We start from the raw sequence: 26,880 nt of genomic DNA, 5'->3' as shown, positions 1-26,880 counted from the left end.
ACACGATCCCCAAAGTAGCTGCCAACAACTAACCTCGGTACCCCTGGATCCCCATACAGTTCGTGGCTCCGAGGATTAGGGGCCATCTCCTGGTCTTGAAGGCGTTCCTTACGTCTATTTGCGCCGTATTCCTTTCTGACTCTTAGCCATCTATCACCTGCAAAGCGAACTGGCGATGTTAATCGCGGCCGAGAGAGCTTCTAGGGTACTTTTTCCATTCCGTTAGCCATATTGCTGATTTCCTAGGCAGTTGATCGCCTCTATTCGAGGGTACAGGATACGTTCAAACAGTTTTCCAACTATGTCCTATATGCTGGTCCCATGCCTTTCGGCAACAGTACTAGTTTCTGGCTTTGTTGGGAAGATTCCGTCCAGAAGACATTGCTGGAAGGTGGCCCTGAAAATGTCAGGTCTACCCAACGCCACTGCTTTAATAACAGCTCCAGGAATACCATCTCGTCCAGGGGCTTTATTGGGCTTGATGCGCTTGGCTGGCTGTGACTGTGTGACGCACGGAAAATCGTGGGCAGGGGCCCCAGGTATCTACGATATCTTGCAGTTTCTTATACGACCGCGCTTTGGCAGCCGCTATGCCATGCTTTAACTCCATGCGTTTCCTTCCGAAAGCCTCCATGAGCTCCGCGTTGTGAGTACTGCCTCTGGCTCGTTGCGCCGTTCTCCTAGCCCTGAGGTAATCCCATCGTAGATGGTTTAGGGTGGCACTCCAACAGAACACGGGTGGTTTGCGTCGCAAATTCTACCAAGCACATTCATGAGGTCAGCCGCCATACTCTCTGCATCCCCATTTGGGATTAACAGGAAATCTTTTTGGTACGCCAGCATGTCCTTATCGATCTTCCTGTTGTCCTATGCTTGTCCGGCTGTTCTTGCCCTCCGGAGAGAGACTGAAGGAAATCAGAGCGTGGTAACTCAGCGTTACGACGTCATGGACCATCCAGTTATTGTTAGCCTCTAGCCCTTTGCTGATAAGGGTAACGTCAATAAATTACATACCCCTATCGTTGTTAAACGTCGGCTTCCTTCCGTAGTTCAGCAGTATTAGGTCCAGTATTCCCATAGCGTCTATCTCTTCTCAGCCTCTGAGGTTGGATACTCTACTGCACCATGCCACTGACCAGGCATTAAAATCACCGGCAATGATCATCGGTCTTTGCCCTCTCGCATGGCCCACAAGTGCCTCTAGAAACTCCTCGAACTGGTTGGGGGTGTCGCTAGGCGGAGCATAGCAGCTGTACATATGTATGTGTGTGTGTTAATTCCCCGCATAGGTGAACGTGGAGAGAGCTGAAACACTTGATAGCTGCTATACCTGACTCGTCTAGGATCATGGAGTATTGTCCCCTTCCAAAGACGTAAGGTGCGCTTAGGAGCATCGGGCACGCCAAGCTAGCCGTCGGTGGTTTCTGTCCACCTCGCTGCTGCAGATCAGGCATTTTGGTGCTGCAACGCCCCCCTTTGCCTTGTGCCCACGCTCACCTCATCTAAGACAGCTGTCTGCCCTATCAGTGTCATTGCAGGTCGCTACTAGATGTCCGTAGCCCAGACACTTGTAGCATCTAGTTAGCCGGACGCCCTGTTAAGGTGGCCTGTTTTAGGACCGCTATCGCATCGTTTGCGTTCATCAGCACTGAGGCTATCTGCGTCCCATCCCGCATCCTGCGAAGGCCCCTTATATAATCTGGCCCTGGAATTGGGCGACCATGCAGCTCTGGTTCTCCTCTGCTGTAGCGTCGGTCAGTCCCCTGCAGGATAAAGCTATTTTTTGAGCTCCCGTGCGCACAGAGGCCAAATCATTAAACGCAGCTTCTAGATCGCTCTTGTACTTGGGAACGCTCTCCGGGGCTTTTTCCTCTACTTCGAGCAACAGCTCACCATACTGCGTTCTCTGAATTTTGCCGACGTGTCTGCCCAGTTCCAGAAAATGTGGTCTATCGTCTTCTGTCTGGTCTCGGTTATGAGATGCTGTAGGAGCCAAGTTCTCCACCTCTACAGCAGCAGTGCACTGTCGCTAGTCAACGGCGGCTAGATTCCGTCACCCTGAGTCAGGTTACCGACTTAGTTAGTGGGGGATGTCGAAAGCCTGGAGCTCCTCCTGCACGGGTCGTTGCTATCAGGGTGTTGCCCTGTGGCCCCTTCGTACAACTCTATCGCCCTGTTGTTAAGGGCTAAACTTAGCCCATAGTCTCTCTTGTGACGTGCCGTTGAGTCTGAAATGGGGAAAACAGGGTATTTTTCTTGTCATTCATTCTGGTGAGTATGCACTTCAGGTCCATATTCTGGAGTGCCGTGGTCAGGTCGGAAGACCGATGAGTGAGAAGACCGAAAATGTGGTCTATCGTCTTCTGTCTGGTCTCGGTTATGAGATGCTGTAGGAGCCAAGTTCTCCACCTCTACAGCAGCAGTGCACTGTCGCTAGTCAACGGCGGCTAGATTCCGTCACCCTGAGTCAGGTTACCGACTTAGTTAGTGGGGGATGTCGAAAGCCTGGAGCTCCTCCTGCACGGGTCGTTGCTATCAGGGTGTTGCCCTCACTGCGCTATTCATCAACTCTAAAGTGGCCTATGGTTACCTAAGTGGATCACCAACTTTAGAAAGGGTTCGTTTCTATTAGTAACGTCCAAACTGTGTAGGCGGGAAATAAGCAATTAAGTTATGCTGGAAGCTTGCTAGAGTGGGTAGGTCGCAATGTTTCGGATATATGACGTCGAGGTTCACGACTTCTTTGACCATTTTTAAAATGCTGCTTTTGTCGGCGAGTTTTGCTAAGAAACAATTATAAGCTTCGTTTTATCTTTTTCTGAAATGATTTGATTTCTGAAGCAGTTTAGTGATTGATCTGTCGTTTCGACCGTGTATGTCAGTGAATGTTCGCTGTGAATAGTCGCAGCGTCTGACTGAGGCTCATTCTCTAAGGCGTTAATATTCTGCCTGGAGAGAACATCGGTCACATTATTTTCTCTACCCCGGCTTGTAATTGTTATTATATAATTATTCTATAATTTTCGCGTTATGGTCGTCTATGAACGCTTTCCATCTTTAGGATTGCGATCGGACACCGCGAGTGCCAAAGGCTGGTGGTCTGTATAAATTCTGATATCGCGAGTGCCGTACAGATAGTTCTGTAACTTGCCTAAAGCCCACACTATGGCCAAAAACTCTATTTCATTCGTGGCTGAACTGCTTTCTTTGACGGTCCTAGGGATCATTGTACTAGGTATCTTTTCTTGAGATAGAACGGTGCCGATACCGTTCGCGGAAGCATCCGTTGTCAGATCGAACGGCTTCCTGAAATCAGGGTATCTGAGAATTACATTTTCGGAAGCCAAGACATTTCTTAGCCTTTCGAATGCATCTCTCTGCAATTCACCGAAGTCAATAGGAGTTTTCTTAGACACGTGTTTGCTGACGGAGCCATTTTCTTCTTTCTGCAAACTTGTCAAAGGCCTCGCGATTGCCGCAAAGTCTTTAACGAACATCGATAGTAACAGGCCAGGCCTAAAACTGACCTAAGATCATACAGATTTGTCGGTTCTGGGTACTCCTTTATGACTTTTACTTTTTCTTATACGCAACAATTTGTTTGAAAAAGTGTGTTTTTTCGTTGGACAGCTTCATGTTGGCATCACATAGGCTTTTTAAAACCCAATCTATGTGCATAACATGGTCTTACTCTTTTTCGGATGAAATAGTGACGTCATCTACGTAAACGTACCACGATTTGCCAATTTGTTCTCTAGGACCAAACGGTAGTCGACAAAAATCATATTATCCGCTGTTTACCGAGAAAGATGTCTTCTCGCGGTCATGCTCGGCCAAATATATCTGGTGATAGTCGGACTTTAAATCTAGCGTTGCAATGTATTTGGCTTTACCTAAATTTACCAACATCATAAAAATATTCGGCATTGGGTACTTGTCAGCGATGGTTTTTTCGTTAAGTTTCCTAAATCTATAACCAAACGCTTATTCTTATTCCCCAGATCATCATGACCGTTTTTGTTGGGTTGTTGTAAGTCGACCTTGAAGTTCCAGTAATGCCTTTTTGCAAAAAGTCTGCGATTTCTCGCTTCACGAACTCAGATACACCCATGGGATACGGTAACAGTTTGGAATATACCGGCTTATCATCGCTTGTTAAAATTGTGGCAACGACAGAAGTTTTAAATGACAGTACCTCTTTAGAGGCCGTAAATGCCTTAGATCTGTTCGTGATCATGTTTTGAAATTCAATTTTTACAGATTCTAGTATGGCAAATATGATGCTGCAGCTTTTCGGAAACAGAACAGTAATCTACTGTACCTTCTTCTTCGTCCAGTCTCGCCCCTACTTGAGCTAGAAGGTCAAATCCAATTAATTCATCGAAATGGTGTCTAAGAGAAGGAACGCAGCTGTTTTCCCAAAAATGTTCATTAAACAGTTCTGGTAAGCCCTGTTGGAACCATGAATGAAACTAACTGTGAAAGGGGAATTAACCGGCACCACATTTTTTAGCTCCTTTATGAGGTTGATGTAGTTTTTCGCCGCCCCTGTGTCGATTAGAATTTTTAGTTGTCTCCCCTATAACTGGCGTTCAATGAACGGCACACGGATACGCTCCCCAAAAAATTGATCTGATCATTATCGTCAGTCTTCTCATCTATTTCGGTAACTGTTTTTGCGGCGGCGATTTCATATTCTCTGTAATTTTTATCGTCAGCCTGTTGCATGGTATTTTGCACTCTCTGACGCCTTTGACCTGTCATACGTGTGGAACCTGGCCTTTTATGGCCTCGAAAACTCTAGCTTCTGGTATTTGCGGGTTGACCGCTTCCGAAGGCGGTCGGCTGTCTAATCTGTGCCATAGTAGAGCCTTGCGTTTGCTTGGGGGCGAATTATCCTGTTAGAGCCCATTTCGTTTTTTATAGAAGTGCGGGTTTTTCCCCTGGCCATCTTCGGCCATGCTATTTTTTCAAAGTGGTTCTTTGGAGCGGCTTCAAATTATTCGCCTTATCTCTCAAAGCCCTAGCATACGTGGCGCAGTTATATGATATATATATATTATATAGTGCGTTATATGATTGTTTTGGATTCCCTAGCTAAAAGTAAAGCTGAGGGCAAATCCTTGGGTTGAGCCGGTAGGAATATGGCTCCCAAAACTTTCCTGAGACTTGCAATGAACGCATGGAGGTCATCTTTCTAACCTCAGTATTGAATAGAATAGCACTGTCCGGTTCGTGTGTCATAACGATCTTATTTGTAATAATGTTAACCGGTTTTCTACGTCGTCGTAATACTGCATCAGGCTAAGTTCCCTTGCATGACATGATAATAGAGACTTCTTGTTAATGTGCCGCGCTGCCATGATGGCTTGAAGATTTATATGCGTCTACGGCTGACTGTCGCCACTAATTTTCTAATTTACGCAACAGAAAATAAGCAAAAGATGTGCAATATATTTTACATGTTTGGTAACTTAACTAGCCTGTGAGATTAATATTGTTGTTGTTGGTCTGAAGAAGTTGGGCGCCGAATATGTTATTCTGTCCCACGTCGATGTAGGAGGCGTGTGAGGTTGGAGTGTAGTCCAGCGGGGTTAGCTTTACTTGGATGTCCCACTGCAGAAGTCCAAGTAAAGCAATTGGTTGTTGGAGAGTTTACTTCTTCTCTAATCACCGTCCTTGTGGGTCGGCAATTATATCAATTACATCCGGCTAAAGCCGGATCAATGTTTATTGGTATCTTAGACAGAACTGAAGTACAAAATATATTTAAGCATACCCTAGCACCAATGCATCACGCCATAAAATCGTGGTCGGCACGCCTACTCATCATTTCATTTCAATTCTACACACTGGATAGCGCGGGGTGCTGAACCCATTTTGGGAGCGTCAGCATTGTTTGTGTGAATCTATTGAGTTGCTAGGGTATTCTTTATAAAACTACTTAATTGCCGAATCCGATATATCGAGTGTACTTTTCAGCTGTTAACTTACATGCAGTCGTTTGATTTCGATATTCTGGGTAGACCGGGAGCTAAAATGGCTCATTTCCTCTCTCTCAATCCGACTATAACTGAACTTTTGGTGGACTGTAGTGAATAAAGTCCACGAAGTTTATGTACATCTTGGACAAAATGTATGAATTTTATTGGTTCGAATATATGACGTAACATGTTCGTAAATTCTTTGACAATTGTATAACTTGCAAACTGAACGAGCCTCCATCAGGGAAGTTACTAATTTATATATTTCGATATTACCGGTAAACTGAGTGGCAAAAAATACGAAAAAGAATATATCATTGTTCAAGTAGGCGTGCTTATTTACGCCACACCATTAATATTAATTGCTAAAGCTGTATAGACGCGGTAAAGTCAGCAATATTAATATTTGGTGTTCCTGCTTGAATCATTGCAGATCAGGCTAGATCTTTCACTGGATCGAATTTCAGCGAATTCCGTTATATGCAAAAAATAGAGTTCGATTTAATAAACGGGTTATAAGTTTGTTAACGCGTATGCTAACTGCTTTTGAAAGTAGTCAGAGACGCTTTACGCGAAATACAAATAGCTGTTAATTGTAGAATTTTTAATTGGAAAGGAATTAAGGCCTCTTAATATGTTACCTATAGTTGAAAAAAATAATATGGTTGATTATTATTATTATTATTAAGTGGGTTTCTATGTGTACTGCGACCCAGTAGGATCTATTGTACTACCCCTTCATGACTCAAAGATCTCCCTGAAGCCCAATGCACTGTATAAAAGCCAGAATTTTATTGGGGTTCAGGGCTGCAATTGTTTCCCGTGGGACTACATACATGTCCAGGAGTCTGTTCCTCCTGATGGAAAGCGCCGTGCAGTCACATATAATATGTGCAGAGCTCTCCTCCTCCATGCAACAGAAGCGACAGAGTTCACTGTCTGCAATGCCAATCTTATGCAAATGACTGCGAAGTCGGCAGTGCTCCGTAAGAAGGCCAGTTAAAATGGCTTTAGAATGGTTCGGGCCCAATTAGAGGGTTCTCTGCCCCTTTCCTGGCTAGGTTGTCCGCTAGCTCATTTCCCGGGATATTGTTGTGTCCCGGGACCCACCTTATTGTGAGTTTGTTGACTGCTCCCAGTTTGTCTAGGGCGGTCCTCACTTCATTTACTAGCTTAGATGTTATCTTAGCTTTGCTGAGTGCCTTTATGGCTGCTTGACTATCAGACAGTATAGCAATGTCCTTGCCATGATAGTTCCTTTGTAGATTAAACTCCGCACAGCGTCCAATAGCACAGTGAGGGAGGGATCCGTCTGTATACCACTTTATTGTTTGTGGTTTCATAGGGTGTACTTTCCCCAGGGTTGTCCAACTGTTTTTAATACTTGAGCGAGTAGTAGCTCAAGTTTCTCCTTACTTCCTATAGTATAGGAGTTATCCTCCGTTCGTAGTGCCTGATTTGATTCTGGCACTCCTTTGGAGATTGCTCTGTGAAGTCTTGCGCCTTCACATGTGTTTACTATTGCCTTACAGAAGGTTCTATAGTTCCTTCGTTTGGCTTTCCTGATCTCATGTTTATACATAGTCAGTTTATTCCCCACTTCCCTTCTCTTTTTGCTTTGTTAAAGAGACGCCTGGTCGCTTTCCGTAACTTCTCCAATTGGTCGTTCCACCATGGAGCATCTTTTTCCCTCTTGGATCGACCAAGGGAGCAGTTTTCTCTAAACGCGTTAGTAAGACACGAGTTAATATCTTCCACGGCGGCCTCCAGTTCTAGAGTGGTACTGAGTTTCCCGGTTACCCCAGAAGCTGGATTCCGCAGTAAGGAGGCATTGAACCCTTCCCAGTTCGTATTCCTGGGATTGCGCCTACGCTCGCTACATTCTAGACTTAGCCCTATGTTAAAACGAATAATTCTGTGATCTGACATTGAATCCTCAGAAGATACGTGCCAGTCGCTTATATGCGAAGCCACTGATCTGCTGGTAAGTGTAATGTCCAGAACTTCGGATCTTACCCTGGTAACAAATGTCGGAACATTGCCGACATTTAGGATTTCCATTTCATCACGTGATGTGCATTTGCATCACATCCGATGATGATGGGTGAGTGTGTCCTCTTGCAGTATTCTGCCAGTGCAGTGATTTCGGGCGGTGGGCACGCCTCGTCACCTGCAAAGTATACCGATGCCACCACAGTCTTCTTGGCTGCTCCCACATCTTCTACCACGATCGGTACTGGTTATACCAGGGCTAGCCCAAGATGTTGTTTGGTGAACATCCTTGCCAGCACGGCCGAGGCTGCCTTGGCGCGATGGATGTTCACCTGAGCTATCCCTGTACTCCCGACCATTAAATGATCGGCTCCATCGTCGGCGTTGCTGATTTGGAGATACCCAGATCACCATCCGCCGTTATCGCTTCTTCCTTACTCAGCAGGTCTAGTTCCATGCCCAGCTCCTGAGAGGATATCGAAGTCTGATTCCCCATCTCGATGATGGACGCATCAAGATCCTCATCATCCGCCAGATCCTCGCTGGATTCGGAGAGCTTATTCGGCTTCTCCTTCTCCGCGGAGACTGGTGGACTTCGAGGAGTCTCGACCTGTCTTGTGCCGGATTTGATCTCTTTGGCCTTCTTTAAACCACTAACTGAGATGTCTCCAAACCTGAAACTCAGCTTGTGGTCACTAGAAATAATCTTGGCGCATGAGCTTTCATCAATGCCAAGGCTAATTGCAGCCACTCAGCAGTGTGGCAAACTTGATTGGAGAATCCCAACCAAAAAGGACTATCTCCTCCAGTAGTGCGTCCTCGAGCTGTGAGAGGTTCTCACTGCTAAGGACGACTTTGGGGTACCCCTCTGGTACGACCGCAACTTTGATGGCCCCAGTTACGGCCGCATATGATGGCTTGCGTACCTCAGTTGCCTTTGCAGCCCTTGAGGTACTTGGGCCATCGAAGGAAGCAGTCAGTGGCCTGCTCTTCTCCACCTTCTGCCTCTTAGGCGTTTCCGTCGGAGGCGTCAGGGTAGAGTTTGCCCGCTTCAAAGCAGAGTTGGGCTTTTGCTCTAGCGGCTACGGTGTCTTGGCCAGAGACAAAGCTTCTGCGGGTGACTTGCCCTGCTGAAGGTAACGAAGATACCACTTCGTTCTGGCCCTGCTGAGCCCCTTACGGTTAGGGTCATCCCGGGCCCCAGGCTGACCAAGTTGCGGTAATGGGTTTTTAGCCCGTCCCGCTGGGCCGGCTTGGACCACATTCGAGTGACTCGGTGTGGCCGATTCTTCCCTCCCGCAACTGGGCGTGCTTTTTTGGTGTTACCACCGAAGTAGGCCGCTCTCCGTCAAGGAGACGGTCCTCGAATTGTCTTGCGACATTTGCCGCAGTCAAGGCCTGCGGTATTTTAATGTTTTTTGGTCTATTGTTCATAGTCCCTATGAGTTACGGAGAAATAAACGGTCCACCCGGGCAGAGATCCGCAGTACCCGGGTAAGGCTAACTAGATCCGTTAGCGACTGGGCTAGTTGTTTTACGGCCCCCCAGCCTTGCAGACTTTCGGCACGGGTCGAATGACACCTTATTCCGGCCCGGAGGTGTGGAAATTTTTGAGCACTCTTAGCAGAGACATGACCTAACTAAGAGCCTGTTTCCAGCTGCCCTCGCATGGAGAGTGTAGTTGCACTTCCAGTAGTGTGTCACAATTACGGCGCGTACCATCCCCTTGTGATACCTACTGGCGTGGCGGCCATAGTTGATATTAGTTATGTAAAAAAATGGCGAAAAAAAATATGACGAGGAATCTTTTATATGCAAAAGAACGATTTGACAATAAAAAAACTAAATTTAGTCGATTATGTTTTGCTTAAAAATTGGGAAATACATCAAACAACGTTGAATCAAAAGTTAGAAGGTCAATTTCTGGTGACACAGATACTAGAAGGAGATCGATATATTTTGAAATCTATAGCAAATAAACGAACTTTTAAGTACTCGCCTGAGTTCATAAGAAGTATGCCGAAATAAGAAATTCCCAGAGAACTATATGTGGGTGTTTGGGAACGAGACACCCTGTATACGCGAATAAGTCACCCTTTATCTTTGTTTACATTATCATTTGTCTGCAGCTTCAGCGGAGCTTATCAGCGGAATCAATGTAAGCATCGCACCGCTGTAATTGTCCGCGAGCTTGCCCAGTACTTTTCCAAACTTCTAACTCTCTTCTAACTGTAACTTGTTTACTTCTTATGCTAGTTTAATCGTATGGCGTGAGTACAGCCAAAGCTTAAGTTAGTCACATTTTTGATCTGCGAGAAAACGTACGCATCGGTGTCGAACTAATTAATATTAAGTGTCTGAAATTAACCAATAAAACAAACTAAACAGTAACACTGGCGGGTTTATTTATGAACATAAAAATTGGTCCTTCGAGCCGGATCACCGGAACTGCGTTTCTTTCGGGTATTTGATTTTGATTATTGGCCTTTTGGCAAACGATGATCTATAGATTCCTACATCGTATAGAATCGTTCCCTTCTTTCGACCACCATGCGGAGTGTGATTCAACAACGGGGCTTCTGCAAAAGCCAAATTACTCGTGCGCATAATAATGCCTTAAAATTTGTTGATGACATTCATTCAGTGCAAATAATAGTTGTCCGCCTGGCGCAAAAAAAAAAATTATTTGCGGTTCGTACGGCTCTCCGAAGAGCTGTATGCATTTAAATCGGAAGCCGATTGGGAGAACCCTGACGAGGATTTTGACGCATATGAGGACAAACATTATGCTACACACGCTATTCTCAGCAATACTTTGGAGGAGTTGCGACGGGATGTCACCTCAAACAGTATTGATGCCACAGTTCAAGCCGCAGACACATCCCAGAGAAGTCATGTCGATTTTCAGTTCGAGCGAATTAAACTTCCGACTTTTTCTGGAAATTATGAGGACTGGAAACATTTTTCGGACATGTTTATTGGATCGATTGCTTACAATTCGAGCCTGACGGATTGCCAACGATTTCATTATTTAAAATCGTACCTTGACGGAGACGCGCTTGCATTAGTTAAACATATTCCAGTTACTAATTACAACTATCGGGAAGCATGGGATCGGCTGGAACAGCGATATAACAAACAATCGCTAATTATTCGATCGTTCTTAAACAGTTTCATGAGCCTTCCGAGTGCTATAAATTAAAATATCGGCACAGTGCGGAAAATTGCCGATGGTGCAGACGAAGTTATTCGTGGTCTACGAGCTCTTAATTGCGAAGAGAGGGATCCCTGGCTAATTTTCATTTTACTTTCAAAACTAGATAGCGATACCCGCCAAGCCTGGGCTCAGTGCGCAGAATCCGAGGAAAAAGGTGTGACCATCAACCGATTCTTGAAATTTCTCACATCACGCTGCGATACGTGGGAGGCTTTTAAATTAACTCGATCAACCCAAGCTCGACGCGCAGCTACCACGCACCACGCAGACACGCATCCAAGACGGGAAGAGCCGAAGTGCACATCGTGCCAGCAGAATCACCAACTGTTTAAGTGTCCTCAATTCATCGCACTCGACATTGCATCTCGCCGAGACTTCCTCAAATCAAGAAAGCTCTGTTTCAATTGCCTCAGCCCGGCTCATATGATGGGCAACTGTACATCGAGGCATACTTGTCGGATCTGCCGCCGCAAGCATCATACTTTGGTTCATGGCTCGTCGCAGCCAATTCAAAATGGCAACAACATTGACACAGCAAGTGTTGACAGCCGCGATCGACCAGCAGTCTCACATGCGGGATTTACAATTGGCCACAATCAACCGCTAGCTCGAGAAGGTCATCGCTTGGGAAACGAGACTCCCGCGGAAAACAACTTTACGCATCATACTCTGGAGAATATTCCGGCGGCTGGTTCTCAGACTCCGTTGCCAACCATCCTTGCTGACGTCATCGACGCCTGGGGAAGCACTACAACCTGCAGGCTGCTCCTGGACACTGGATCTACAATAACCTTGGCATCGGAATCATTTGTTCAGCGAATAGGCGTGCGTCGAACGCACGCACGGATTTCTATTCTCGGTCTCGCCGCCAATAGCGCGGGCGTTACCCGAGGACGCGCACATATCAAGCTGCGCTCTCGTCATTCGAGCCAAACTGTCGAATTGGTCTCGTTCATTCTCAACTCGCTGACGTCATCACTTCCTGCCCAAGTTATTGACACCTCATCCTCTACGTGGAGGCAAATCTGCGAGCTTCCTTTGGCAGACCCAACGTTCTGCACACCTGGAGCAATCGATGTCATTGTTGGATCGGATCAACTTTGGTCTCTATACACAGGAGATCGGAAACACTTTGGTAACGACTTTCCTATCGCTCTCAATACTGTATTTGGTTGGATTCTCAGGCTCTTACTCTGCATTCGATGATCACACTACTTCTGCGGTTACTCATCACGTGGACCTAGACACGATGGTTCGTTCATTCATGGAGATGGACAGCATTCAGCCTAACCAGGCTCTCCTGGACGCCAGCGATCCCACAGAGCGTCATTTTGCTGCCACACACAAGCGCTCGACGAACGGGGTGTACGTCGTCGAGTATCCCTTCAAGGGGATGGCACCGCCTATTGATTCGACCTTGCCACAGGCCATCAATCGCTTCTCGCTGGAACGCAAAATTCGTCGGTATCCAGAATTGAAGCAGCAGTACGAAGCTTTCCTGGACGACTACTTGCAACGTGGACATATGGAACAATTGACCTCGGCTCAGGATGAGGAGTCCCCAGACAACTGCTTCTATTTGCCGCACCACACTGTCATCAAACTGGACAGTCTGACTACCAAATGTAGTGTAGTTTTTGATGGATCAGGAAAGGACAGTTCTGGAGTATCGCTCAATGACAGACTACATATTGGTCCACCGATTCAACGCGATCTTCTTGGCGTTTGTCTACGCTTCCGGCCTGCTGACGGTAACCTACGGATTGGCACCGTCACCATTTCTGGCTTTTCGAGTTCTAAAGCAACTTGCCGACGATCATGGCCATGAATACCCTGCAGCAGCTCACGCTCTTCTGCACGATGCCTATGTGGACGATATCCCTACAGGCGCCAACACATTCGAGGAGCTTATGATTCTCAAGGACGAGCTTATAGCCCTCTTGGATAAGGGAAAATTCAAGCTACGCAAATGGAGTTCAAATAGTTGGCGTCTTCTGAAATCATTACCAGCTGAAGATAGATGTTTTGAACCTGTCCAGCTCCTCAACAAATCAGCTGCGGATTCACCTGTCAAAGTTCTTGGTATCCAATGGAACCCTGGGAAGGACGTTCTGTATCTCAACCTAAAGGGATGCGATGCGACCATTTCTCCGACGAAAAGAGAACTCTTGTCTCAGCTATCACGAATTTAAGATCCGCTTGGACTGGTAGCGCCGGTCACAGTTCTACTCAAGCTAATCTTCCAAGAAAGCTGGACAAGTGTCCTGCAGTGGGACGACCCCATTCCTGAAGGTCTACGTACGCGCTGGAGAGCCTTAGTAGAGGATTTGCCAGCACTTACGCAATGCCAAGTACCACGGTATATTGCGTCACCATTTCGAGATGTTCAACTACACGGATTCGCCGACGCATCCTCGCACACCTACGGTGCGGTAGTTTACGCTCGAGTTGCAGTTGGATGCAGCTTTCAAGTAACTCTGGTTGCCGCCAAAACACGGGTGGCCCCGATCAAGCCCATATCAATTCCACGTTTGGAGCTAAACGCTGCGTTACTTCTATCTCGATTGCTTTCTATTGTCAAAACATAACTAACAATTCCTCTTTTCAGCACGAGTTGCTGGACAGATTCAGAAATTGTGCTACACTGGCTTTCAGCTCCCCCTCGACGGTGGAACCCCTACGTCTGCAACCGAACTTCTGAGATATTGAGCGACTTTCCCCGTAGCTGCTGGAACCATGTTCGCACGGAAGACAATTCTGCAGATTGTGCTTCCCGAGGACTTCATCCGTCAAAGCTTCTGGAGCATCGACTGTGGTGGAAAGGTCCGTCCTGGCTGGCCCCACCCACCTCTGAGTGGCCACCTTCTACAAGCAAGTTCAGCGTATCTTCAAGTTTCGATGTCAACACCGAAGAACGAGCCATAAAGCCCACGACTCTACATAACTTTCCTGATGAAAGTATACACGAGTTACTCATCCACAAATTCTCAACCTGGACGCGTCTTATAAGGGTATCTAGCTACTGTCATCGCTTTATTCACACTCTTCGATCCCATCATAGGAATTCGGCACCATTCCTTACGTCTGAAGAGTTGCTGGACGCACAGCGCCGACTTATTCGACATGTGCAACAAAAATCCTTTGTCAGAGAATATGCGCAGCTAGAGAATCGACGCCAGCTTAACGCTAAATCGCATCTTATCCGGTTTTCTCCGTTTCTGGATGATTATGGAGTAATGCGAGTCGGTGGGAGAATCGAGCAATCTACACTCAACTACAACGCCAAGCACCCGATTCTGATACCTAAAGATACACCACTAGCTGGACTTCTGGTTCGACATTTTCATGTCTCCTATCTGCACACTGAAGTTGATGCAACGTTCACCAATCTTCGTCAGCAGTACTGGATTCTGGGAGCCCGCAATCTCGTCAGAAAGGCAGTATTCCAATGCAAATCCTGTTTTCTTCAACGAAAGGGCACAAGCAACCAGATCATGGGAGAGCTACCAATTCCTCGAATTCCTTTCAACACACAGGGCTGGACTACGCTGGACCGATCGCAATCAAGGAATCAAAGGGAAGAACTCCACGCATCGGAAAGGCATGGTTTTCTATTTTCGTGTGCCTCACTACAAAGGCACTTCACATCGAGGTTGTTAGTGAGCTAATTACACAGGCTTTCATCGCAGCCTTTCAACGATTCATTGCCCGCCGAGCGAAGCCTACTGACCTGTATTCGGACAATGAAACTACATTTCATGGAGGCAAGCCAACTTTGGATGACATGAGACGTCTGGCCATTCAACAAGCCAAAGATGAGGAACTAGCAGGATTCTTTGCCAATGAAGGGAATTCTGGTACTTTATACCCCCGTCTGCTCCCCATTTCGGAGGGATGTGGGAAGCTGGAATTCGCTCAATTAAACTCCATATGAAACGGATACTTGGATCAAAGGCTTTAACGTTTGAGGAGCTCTCTACTGTCCTGACCCAAATTGAAGCTATCCTGAATTCACGCCCGCTGTGCCCAACTGGGGATAATTCTTTGGATCCACTGACGCCTGCTCATTTTTTGACTGGATCTCCGTATACTGCATTGCCTGAACCCTGTCGTCTGGATATACAAGTCAATCGACTGGAGAGGTGGAATCAGCTGCAAGCCATGGTTCAAGGCTTTTAGAAAAGGTGGCATATGGAATACCTGACATCTCTTCATGAGCGGACAAAGTGGCATCTGGAAACCGAGAATCTGAAGATCGACACACTGGTAGTACTCAAGGAGCCCAATCTACCGCCCTCTAAATGGATTCTTGGCCGCATCACCGCAGTGCACGCAGGAATCGACAACAAGGTCCGAGTCGTTACAGTGAAGACTGCTCACGGATTATACAAACGCCCAATTGCCAAAATCGCTGTACTGCCTCTCTGCTGAACAACCGTTCAGGGGGGCCGGTATGTTTGGGAACGAGACACCCTGTATACGCGAACAAGTCACCCTTTATCTTTGTTTACATTATCATTTGTCTGTAGCTTCAGCGGAGCTTATCAGCGGAATCAATGTAAGCATCGCACCGCTGTAATTGTCCGCGAGCTTGCCCAGTACTTTTCCAAACTTCTAACGCCCTTCTAACTGTAACTTGTTTACGTCTTATGCTAGTTTAATCGTATGACGTGAGTACAGCCAAAGCTTAAGTTAGTCACATTTTTGATCTGCGAGAAACGTACGCATCGGTGTCGAACTAATTAATATTAAGTGTCTGAAATTAACCAATAAATCAAACTAAACAGTAACACTGGCGGGTTTATTTATGAACAGTGGGAAATAAAAGATGTTGAGAGAGACGCTAGGGATTCATTGGTGGATTGCAATGAGAATAAATGCGTTGATAGAGACACTAGAGATACATTGGTCCAATGTGAACGAAGATGCTAAAAGCATACCAGATGAGTTGGTGGAATCCAATTAGAAAAGAGTATTGATGTACTTTAATAAGGTATTCCACCGCTAATGTGTAAACGAGTTAATAATATGGCCTGTTTTTCTTAATACGGTATAGCATGAGTGTTTGGGAATTCTGTGTCTATGGCTATTTAGAGTGTTTAAGAAATACCCTGTCACTAGTTTGGACACTTAAAAAAAGGAATCCTGTTAGATTAACCAGGATATAGTCTCCTTTTGCTATATGTTATTATTGATTTTGTTAGTCGTTAAGTACCATTACTACTGATTCATTATTGTTATGTCATCACTTATGAAGAATATGAAATTGAAATATGTATAACCATCATTCTCATGTACCCATTGCCTACTTGTGCTTTCTCTTACACACGATCCACAAGCTCAACAAATTGCGCAGCCTCAGTTCAACAATTTGTTAGAGCGATACAAATTTAGTGTGAATAAGAATTTATTGTGTTAGCGTAATTGTGAAATTCCATTCAGTCAATAACTGAAGTTTGAAGAAGACAGTTCAAAGAAATCAAGAAACACAAGGCCACGTCCGGGTCTGTTCTGAATCTTGTATTTTCGTATCTCTTGTAGTCTGTTGTAGTTTTTCTATGTCCGCTCCACCAGGTTTTTGTTGTTTTAAGCTGATATTCTATTTTCTCACTCTCTAACCATGTCTTGTGGGACAAACTAGAAAACTAGCCTTTTCTGTCCGCTTTGAATAACTTTGGCCTGCCAAGCTGTAATTTTTTAATTTTGTTCACCTCAGTGTGTAATCGTACTTTTCGCACGACAATGAAAATCTAAATTTCCCAGCAAGTAACTGGTGATACTTATAAATCGTACGGACTAGCGAAAGGAAAGGATCATAAAATTGCTTTGATCCCCTGTGTATAAAACCAAGGAAACCCCTGGCCTTATTGACAATAGTCGAAATATGGTCTGATAATTCAAGTTTAGGGTCCAGATAAATACCAAGATCATCAACCCTCTTAGAGTGTAAGTCCCTGTTATTGGGTTGACACGAGAAAAGGTGATAATCTTACGGTTATTACGACACACCGAATGGTGTGTCAACTTTTAACAAAGAGACAGGCGGAGAGTACATCGGAATACAAGAGGTAAAAATTCTCTAATTGTGGTATAAAAAATAATACCTGTGTGCCCTTTGCTCGAGTCTCAGGCCCAGCGCGGTACTGTTAGTTCACAGTCTCACCGCTGTGCCGGAGGCCAAGATCCACTATTTACCACCATTTGACACTGCCTTTGAGTCTGCCATTGACTCCTCTCGCATTCCAGCCATCTTCGCTATGCAGCTCTCCTGCACCCTGATTTGTGGGGAGTTTTAAAACTCCCCCTTCCATCGGAAGTTTTTGAAAAGTTTGGTCGACGGTCCTCCGCATCGGTGTCTCCTCGCATATGCAGCTCATTCGAAGTATCTTTAAACGCAATGTTATGAAATTCATAGAAAAGGCTCTCAGAATACAATTCAGAGAGAGTCAATGGTGGAAAGGGGAAGAGTGGGATTGTGCAGTCGTCTGGTCACGTGAGGGAAGTTTAATTTTCACGTGCATTTTTTTTCCTAATTTTGGCATTAGTGGTCCTGCTCACTATTATATATCTATAATTATATCTTGTAACGAAAATTCTCATTGAATCTTCTTTCCGTACTCTTTGTAGTGCTGTCGGTCTTTGAGTCCTATATGACACTATTAGCTTCTCTAACCAGCTTAAAATGCTTGTTGGTGATGGTCCAGCTCTCCTTGCAGCTTTATACCTGTCTACCATGCAGGTAAAGCTGAAATGTCCGTATAGACGGAGTTGGTCAGATGGACTCCTGATCAAGATTTTATATACTTTTAGAGTATGGTCCGCATTTTTTATATACAGATATAACTGGCCACGTGGCAAGAATCCATTGTCTCTGCCTAAAATGTGACTTTATGCATTACAAATTAACATGCTTAGGGCTTGTACGTTGTATTTCATGCATTTAATAAACATGCTATTCGGAACAACATATAATTATTAAATCGTCCTTAAAGAGGAATGCATCAGAGGCTCTAGTCCCAAGAATGACATAGTTATTATTCTTTGTAAAGACTTAGGTACTATGAACAATATGAACCGTTGCTTGTCGGGAATGACCTTATGTCGAGACATAAAAAATCCCAGTTAATCCACAAATATCATCAATTCTGGGTAGGGGAAATTTATCTAAATTTCATTCTTTTCTATTCTTTTTCTCTGAGACTGGAAGTGTTTTTTTCTGAACTAGTAAAAGGGGACTGTAAAATTCCATTTCTGATGGTTCGGCTATTTTTTCGGTAATTTACTTCTGTATAATTTTGTTAGTTGGGAACTAAACTATTTTCGTATCGATCATTTCGACTTAGAAATTCTGCGAATTCGATAAAGTTTTCGCAGCATACGTACATACCTGCTTGTATCTCTTGGGATTAATATATTGTTGTCTTTAATTGTAGTGATATGTGGGTGTATGTAATTGGAACATGAATCGGAAATTTGACTTTGATGATGTCGGGTCTCTCAGCTGCTTATAATTTATTTCTACATTTGTTAATTGCACACATGCACACTTTGGAGCACATTAAGCTCCACCTCAGATGTGCAATAAATTCGTTCGTTATCTATGCAGAGAAGTTGCGGCAGCATCTCTCTCTCTCTTGCACTGGCGCCGGGTCTTAGGGTTATTCCGTCCGCTCTGCAACAATGTCTTCTTTTACATTCGCTTTCGTAACATATGCGCATCGATGCCGAATTTCGCTGTAGCCAACATAAATAAAATACATTTATTAAAAATCGCTTAAATCGATGACCTCATTCACAAAAATCATAAAAATAGCTAATAAAAATACTATTTACCTCAACAGGTGGGTCTGTTTTAATAAAGTGATTGCGTAATATTTGCACATTGTATTGGGAAATACTGTTTTAGTATATTCAAGTTGTGTGGAATATTATATTAATCTGAATGAATCTCAATTGATAATAGTCTATTATATTGTGTAAGAATATAAGGTAAGGCTATATAAAGTGTATATATTCTTGATCAGGATAAATAGCCGATTCGATCTTGGCATTTTTTTCTGTCAGACTGTCCTTATGTCCGTATACTTTTCGATATTATTTCATAATTTTATTAGTCTTGTAAATTATACCGATTTGCATAACAAATATTTGTATCGCCCACGCTAACGTCCAAAACTCCCACGCCCACATTTTTGAATCATGTTTCGATATTTTTTCATAAAATTTGTAGTCTTGTACATTTCTATCGATTTACCAAAATACACGCCCACTTTAACGCCCTAAAGCCGTCAAACCGGTCACGCCCACACTTTGTCACAATATTTAAATTTTTTCTCTTTTTAGCCCCCAATATCTGTCAATGTCGCAGAAAAATGATGAAATTTCGCCAAGTGCCAAGCCCACCCTTATACACAAAAACCCCCCACACATTTGAATAATTTTTAAATTTTTTTTTATTTTATTCACCAATATCTATCGATATCGCAGAAAAATTATAAAATTTCGAGATCACTTTTCCACTAGCTGAATATAGCATTCTCTCTTGTTTTGTTTTTTCAAACTATGAACTTATCTTGAAAATTGGGTTACTGTTTTCCCTCTTTGTTGTAGTGTTGATAACTTTGCTTTGAAATTTTAAGAAGTGTCACTGCTTGCGGATTACCAATATTGGATTGTATTGCATTTTCTCATCCTGTGGGCCGTCCCTACTATTTTTGATTTTCTGACTTTCCTGACAAAAATATTTTCATATGTTCCCTTTGTAAGGTCCACTTATTTAACTGCTATTATATTAGCCCTACTGGTGGCTAAGTTATGTGTCATGTTTTTATTGTCTTTTCTTCTACTGGTAGCTTAAAAAATTTTAATACTTTATCGATGGATAGATCTTGCCGATCTGCTTCCTTTATTTCTAGCTTGGAGGCGCTTAACGATCATCTTGATTTATTTTCTTTAGTAATATCTGTTGAAAGAATGTGTGCTTAATATTGTTGGGATTGATTGATATATTTTTCATTCCCTAATTTCTGTATAAGTCAATTCTGTGTAAGACATATATGATTTGTAAAATGTTATTTTATTTCTGTATATTTTTCTGATAGCTTCTAGCAACCTAGCAATTATATCAAATACATAATTGTATTTATTAAAAACCATTTTCGTAATGCATAGTGGATTCGGTAAAAATTATGTATTAGATAATAGAATTCGTTATAATCGACCCTATAAAGAATATAATATAATATAATAATAATAAGAAAAAAGTATATAAGTTTTATACCCGTTAGTCGTAGAGTAAAAGGGTACTAGATTCTTAAAAAGTATGTAACAGGCAGAAGGAGGCGTTTCCGAATATATAAAGTATTTATATTCTTGTTCAGGATCAATAGCTGAGTCGATCTGGCCATGCCCGTCTGTCCGTATGATCGTCTCGATCTCTGAAGCTAGAAAAGCTAGAAGGTTGAGAATCAGCATACAGATTCTTGAGACGAAGACGCAGCGCAAGTTTGTTGACCCATGTTGCCACTCCCACTTTAACTCCCATAAACCGCACTAAACTCCCACTTTACTTTTTAATTTTATTAGTCGCATAAATTTCCCGACTTGTTTAAAAACTTTTTGCTACGCCCACTCTAACGCTCTAAAGCCGCCGAACTGGTCACGCCAAAATTTTTTTTTTACATTTTTTCTCATTTTATCTATCAGTATATCGATATCCCCGAAAAATGATGAAATTTCGCGTTCGCATTCACACAAGCTGAGGAACGGGTGACTGATAGTCGGGGAACTCGACTATAGCATTCTCTATTGTTTTTAAATATGAATATTATAGCTAATACAAACAAGAGGATTAATAAATAAATTGTAAGATGAGCATTTTACAGCAGACAATTGCAAACTTTAAAACAGTGAATCTCCTGTTATTATTGTTCAAATTGTAAAATTTAAAATGATTTTGAAAGTTGAATGTATTAACTTAAATTTATTATTTTTTTTAATATTTTTTCTATTGATTATACATTTATGTGACATTTAAATTAATTTAACACTTTTTGTGCATTTTGTGAAAGTCTTTTTTATGTTTTGATAATGTTATAGATTTATGTTTTGTTAACGTTTTCCAAAAATGTGGTTTTGGCAGCTTTGGGTTCAAAACCTCAAGAAACAAACATGCGTATTTGGGTATAGAATCTGCATGCCTAATCTTAACTTTTACAATTTTGTAGTTCCTGTATTTCCAGACGAAAATGGACAGAGGTAGATAGAGAGAGATGTTTCACTTAAACATCCGATAGGAAAAAGTTACTTTTTAGCATAGGAGATCTATGTATACCCAATTATATTATAATTATGTCTTATTTTTTCTAATGTATTACAGGCATCCAGATAAAGTTAAAAATGATTACGGTGCCGAAAAGTTTATACAAATTAAACAAGCTTATGAAATTCTAGCTGACATGGATCGACGACGGATTTTTGACCGGTATGGAGTATCGGATATTAACTCACAGTACTTTCAGAAGAAACATGATTATAGTGAATATAATCGATTTACATTAAATCAGAATGATGATGATTTCGGACAACGGTTCAATATAAAGCAAGATATTGCATTTTATCAGAAGTTATCAATAACAACAAATTACTTTGAGAAAATTATTTTATCAAAAAATGCAAAAAAAGTGCACGTTGTCATGTTTTACAATGATTGGTGTTTTAAATGCACTCGAATTGTTGATGCCTTCAAAAAAATTGTTGAACTACTTCAGCCAATAGGTATTTATTCATTTTGAAAGTGTCATCTCACTGTTTATTACTTTTTAAGGTATTAACTTCGCAACGGTTAATGCAGTGCATGAAGAGTCCGTTTTTCGAAAATGTGGCGCCCGAGAAGTGCCACAACTGGTTCTGATTTTAGACAATCAGTATTTCGTATATCGCGATCATAGCTTTACCCCACAAAAAGTTGTTGGTAAGTTCGATTTAGCTATAATCACTTTAAAAAATATTCGGTTCTTTCGTGTTACAAAAATAAGGTAAAATATATTATATTATCAGTATACGACATATGATATGATATATGTAAATAATTGTTGTTTTAAAAAAAATAATCAATTAATCAAAATTGCATTTGTAGTTTTCTACAACATATGCGTTGCTACAAAAATGTTTACATTAGAAAGCTATAATCAAGAATTTCGACTATCAGATACCCGTAACTCAGCTAGTGGAAGTGCGAATAAAAAAATTTAAACATTTTCTGGACTATAGGACGAAATTGGGAAACAAATAATAATAAGATGAAAGAAAATGTTCAATAGTGTGGGGTGTTTAGTTTAGAGGGGTTTGTGGGCGTTATAGTGGAAAACCTATTAAACTGTACAGGACAAATGAAAAAAAAAATTAAATTATGGACGTTAGTGAACAGCTAACGTATAGAACTAAATATACTCAACGGGGAACAATCCATAAATCATCTAATCCGCCATCATGCGAGGCTAACTTCCCGTACCAATATTTGCTCAGATACGGACGTTATTTTTCAAGAAATTAAGACATAGAACAAAAGCTATCCTCTCTATTACCTAGTGAGGGTAATAGGAGCTCCAAGAGGGGTCTAATTGCAACCGCCACCAGCAGTTTCCTGGCAGGATATTTTGGTCCACCGACGTTGGGCATTAGTCTAGCCAATGAAGAGGCTGTGATTGCTGCCTTGCTGGCATAACTCGCGTGGAGCTTGAACGATAGTCTGTGGTCTTTTATAACACCCAGGTACCTTAGGGGCTATTGTGACCCCACGTGTGTCCCATTGAATGAGACCAGCATAATCTCCACCTCGGTCTTTTGCGCCGCTATTGCTACTCCGGCTTTCTCGAGCCAGGGGATGGGAGCTTGAATCGTGGATCCCATCGTACAAGATGTTTTGCAGGATTGGTCCAAGTTCAGCTTCTTGGGGAACATCTGCAGGAACTCAGTATCTTTTTGGGCCAGCTTCCGTTTGGTACCGAAAGGGGAACCGTTCCTATCCTCAGGTACTCCGTGATTCCCATATTGTTAATGGCTTCGAGGATTACGGGTCATCTAGTGGCTTTAAAGGCGTTCCTTACGTCGATTTGCGCAGTATTCCTTTCTGCCTCTTAGCCATCTATCACCAGGAAAGAGAGAGAGCGTCGGGTACTTTTTCCCTTCCGGTAGCCATATTGCCGACTTCCTAGGCCGTTGAGGATGGTACAGAATACGTTCGAACAGTTTTCCAGCTATGTCCTATATGCTGGTCCCATGACTTTCGGCAACATGATTATTTTCTGGCTTTTCCACCTTGTTGGGAAGATTCCGTCCAGAAGACATTGCTGGAAGGTGGCCCTGAAAATGTCAGGTCTACCCAACGCCACTGCTTTAATAACAGCTCCAGGAATACAATCTCGTCCAGGGGCTTTATTGGGCTTGGACTCGTTAGGTCTGGATGTCGCCCTTTCTTCACCGTTGCCACCCGACGTACGGTTCCTTGGCTTGGGCGCCTGGACTTTGGGCACTTGCACCTTGGGTACCTGCGCATTGTGAGGAGCCTTTCTGGTAGGCTTTTGTATTTCCGTCTGGGTAGCACTGCCCTTCAAGCGGTGCACGCTAGTATTACCTTCGTACAGCTCTATCGCCCTGTTGTTAAGGGCTGAGTTCAAAATCTATGCCCTTTGTCTCTCGTGTCACGTGCCGTTGAGTCTCGAATGCGGGTAGCAGGATGTTAATCTGGCCATTCATCCTGGTGAGTATGCCCTTCAGATCATCATTCTGAAGACCCGCTGCGCCAAGTTTTTAAGGCAAGGCAGGAAGATAACCAGAACGCGAGGTTACTAGTCACGTGGGCAAAAAAGAGAGGTATTGGGGCTTATTTATTTAAACAGTTATTTTAAATGCTCTGCGTTGTGTGAAGATATATATAGTGACGTATTTACGCCACCCAAACCGGCCAATTCAATTATAAACAATAAAGCACTTAATTGATCCCCATACTGTATGCCACCAAATAGAGTGTATGTCCAAAAACCCGTCCTGCCAGTCGTCGAAAAATCAGAATGTTTGAGCGATATGTTCGGAATCCACTAGCCGTGGTAGCGTGACTTATGCGTTCGGATTCCACAACAATTTTCATATTTCGCCGGACTCGAGCCTCACAAATGACGTGGCTGCTTGGCCTAGTACGTCGGCAGCGTCGGCCAAAGAAACTTACTAGGCTTTAGCCTAGTACGACGACCAGCTTTACGTTTTTCGTTTTTCATATCTTAATTTAAAATATATTGTTGGCTAGTGACATGGGTAATATAAGATTTAACGGCTAGTATACAAAAGCTAAACAAGTTGACAAAAATTAGGCTTAGTTGCGAGTATCTAATTAACTAGCGGGAAACGGTGCACATGTCAACAAAATATGTTGGCTATTTACGCTTACAAACGTCTCTCTGGCGCTTGTCTGCATCAAAAACAATGCTGATTATCGCCGCTAAAAAGTTATCTTTATTTGTTAAAAAAGTATTATTCATTAACCCTTTGATTGTTATCAAAGAAATGCACTGCCTGGAAGAGGCTTAACATATAAATATCTTCTACCCTTTGGTTTACAAAAATATATTGATCTTAAAAAAGATAAACAAGATTGGAAAGAGAATATATGTATAGATGAAATATGAAGAAAACATGGGAACTGCGTTCCAACAAACTTACCCCACCTTAATCCTGGGCGATGAGATCTCGACGCGTTGGATCCTAGGTGTTACTAGACATGTTGTTGGAATTATACGATCACCGACAAATTGTAGATTATACCAAAAACGTAATACACATAAAAAAGTACACACTAGAATTATTCTCATATATAAGTGTCAAGGTTTTCCCACGTCCCACGTTTTCAAATTACTGGAGTCATGCATTGTATGGAGAAGTTATTGTTGTTATTTTTGTTTTGTTAAGATTTGCTTTGCTTCACTATTTTTGCTGGGGTTTAATATGCTGTTTTTTATTGTCACTGCACTTTTTATATTACCTAAGCGAGTTTCGCCTTCCACGACGTAGATTATCAAGACTGCGGGATACTAGGCAGAATCTTTTCAGTGTATGGTGGTAGCCACGAAGCCGCTGCACTGCCCAATTGTAACTTTTCTCTAATTTTAATACTGGGTAAGGGTATTTTTTTTTTAAGGGTATGCTGCACGCCTAGGATCTCGACCTTGTGTTCGATCACTTCCACGGTTTTGATTACATTGGCCGTATTTTCGGAAGCCTTAGACTCTTTGCAGCCTATCTTGATTTTTCTTATGTATAATAAGACGTAAGACATAATAAGATGTAATATAATAAGTAATGTAGAGTAAAAGAGTACACTGGATTCGTTAAAAGTATTTAACGGGCAGAAGGAAGCGTTTCCGACTATATAATAATAATATTCTTGATCAGAATCAATAGCCAAATCGATCTAGCCATGTCCGTCTGTCCGCATGTCCGTCTGTCCGTATGAACGTCGAGATCTCAGGGACGCTAGAAAGTTGAAATTCAGCATACAGATTCTAGAGACATATACGCAGCGCAAGTTTGTTGACCCATGTAGTCACGCCCACAAAACTGCCACGCCCACCCTTTTGAAAAAAGTGTTAATATTTTTCACATTTTTGTTAGTCTTGTAATTCTCCATCGATTTGCAAAAAAAGATTTTTGCGAAAACCGCGCAAAAACTGCCACGCCACATTTTTCAATAATTTTTAATTTTAAAAATTTATCAGAGTCTTGTGATCTTACTCAGAAGGTAGCTCGATGTGATCGACGTGGATACGCGTTACGGTTGACAGACTTTGTAAAAGAACAACGTAATCAATTTCACTAATAATAACTGCATTTTTCGCCCTACTCGTGAAAAACTCTCTCTCTACTGCTGGGATGTGCGTATATATATTGTTGTTAGTGCGGATGTCTAGTTATATTTAATTTCCCAGGTCTACGACAAAAACGACAGACCTCATAGAATAGGGACATGCATGGGTTTTTATTTTCAGGGGGCTGGCGGTATATATACATCCATCCCGATAAATCCGATCCCGTATACATAGCAAATCATGTAGTGCAAAGGGTTTCAGGAAGTTCCGATAGACTCACGGCTGTCTCCAGGCTTGCACTGGAATTCATCCACCGAACACCATCGGCAATAGTAGTATTGCCTTTCTGAGCGTTGGATTTCATTGACGGGACTACTTTGCATCGGTTTTCCATTATTTTTCAACAATCTGCCTACTCTGAGCCCTCTTTTAGCTTGGCCAGGGGATCTTATTGGTGACGTTAGCAGTAAACCGCCCATTTGAGAGTTCGTGTTATCCTTTAGTAGTTCTGCAAACTCATCATAAGCGATGTTTTGCTTTAATTTACAATTGCAAAATGTGCATGTCCGAGACATCGTCGCTGAAAGATTCGTTATACCTTTCTTTCCTGTCCATCAACACTTTGGCCTTCATCAAGTCACTTCCAGTCGTGTAAAAAGCTCGCTGCATTTCTCTAGTGAGCGAATAAAATCAAAATCCTTCGCTTGATTCTCTATTAGCCAATACCATTTGCTAGCTGCGCCGACCAGAAGACGGCCTGTTGCTGACTTATTCCATATACTTCTTGCAACCTTCCCACACGGAATAGAAAATTTTCGACAGTCTTCCT

At 42.8% G+C, this 26,880-nt stretch overlaps 1 protein-coding gene across 2 annotated transcripts in view; it reads left to right on the top strand.

The window, feature by feature from the left end:
- Window positions 1–26,880, top strand: part of LOC6620232 (dnaJ homolog subfamily C member 16) — a 222,929-nt gene that overhangs the window by 65,911 nt on the left and 130,138 nt on the right. For both annotated transcript variants that reach the window (XM_032719507.1, XM_032719506.1), the window contains exons 3-4: window positions 21,572–21,969; window positions 22,019–22,165. In XM_032719507.1, the coding sequence (XP_032575398.1) occupies window positions 21,572–21,969; window positions 22,019–22,165 (545 nt within the window). The remainder of the gene's footprint in view (window positions 1–21,571; window positions 21,970–22,018; window positions 22,166–26,880) is intronic.

The sequence above is a fragment of the Drosophila sechellia genome, chromosome 3L (genome assembly GCF_004382195.2).
Source record: "Drosophila sechellia strain sech25 chromosome 3L, ASM438219v1, whole genome shotgun sequence".
NCBI classification, from domain to species: Eukaryota; Metazoa; Arthropoda; class Insecta; order Diptera; family Drosophilidae; genus Drosophila; species Drosophila sechellia.
This window is presented reverse-complemented; position numbering and strand designations above follow the sequence as displayed.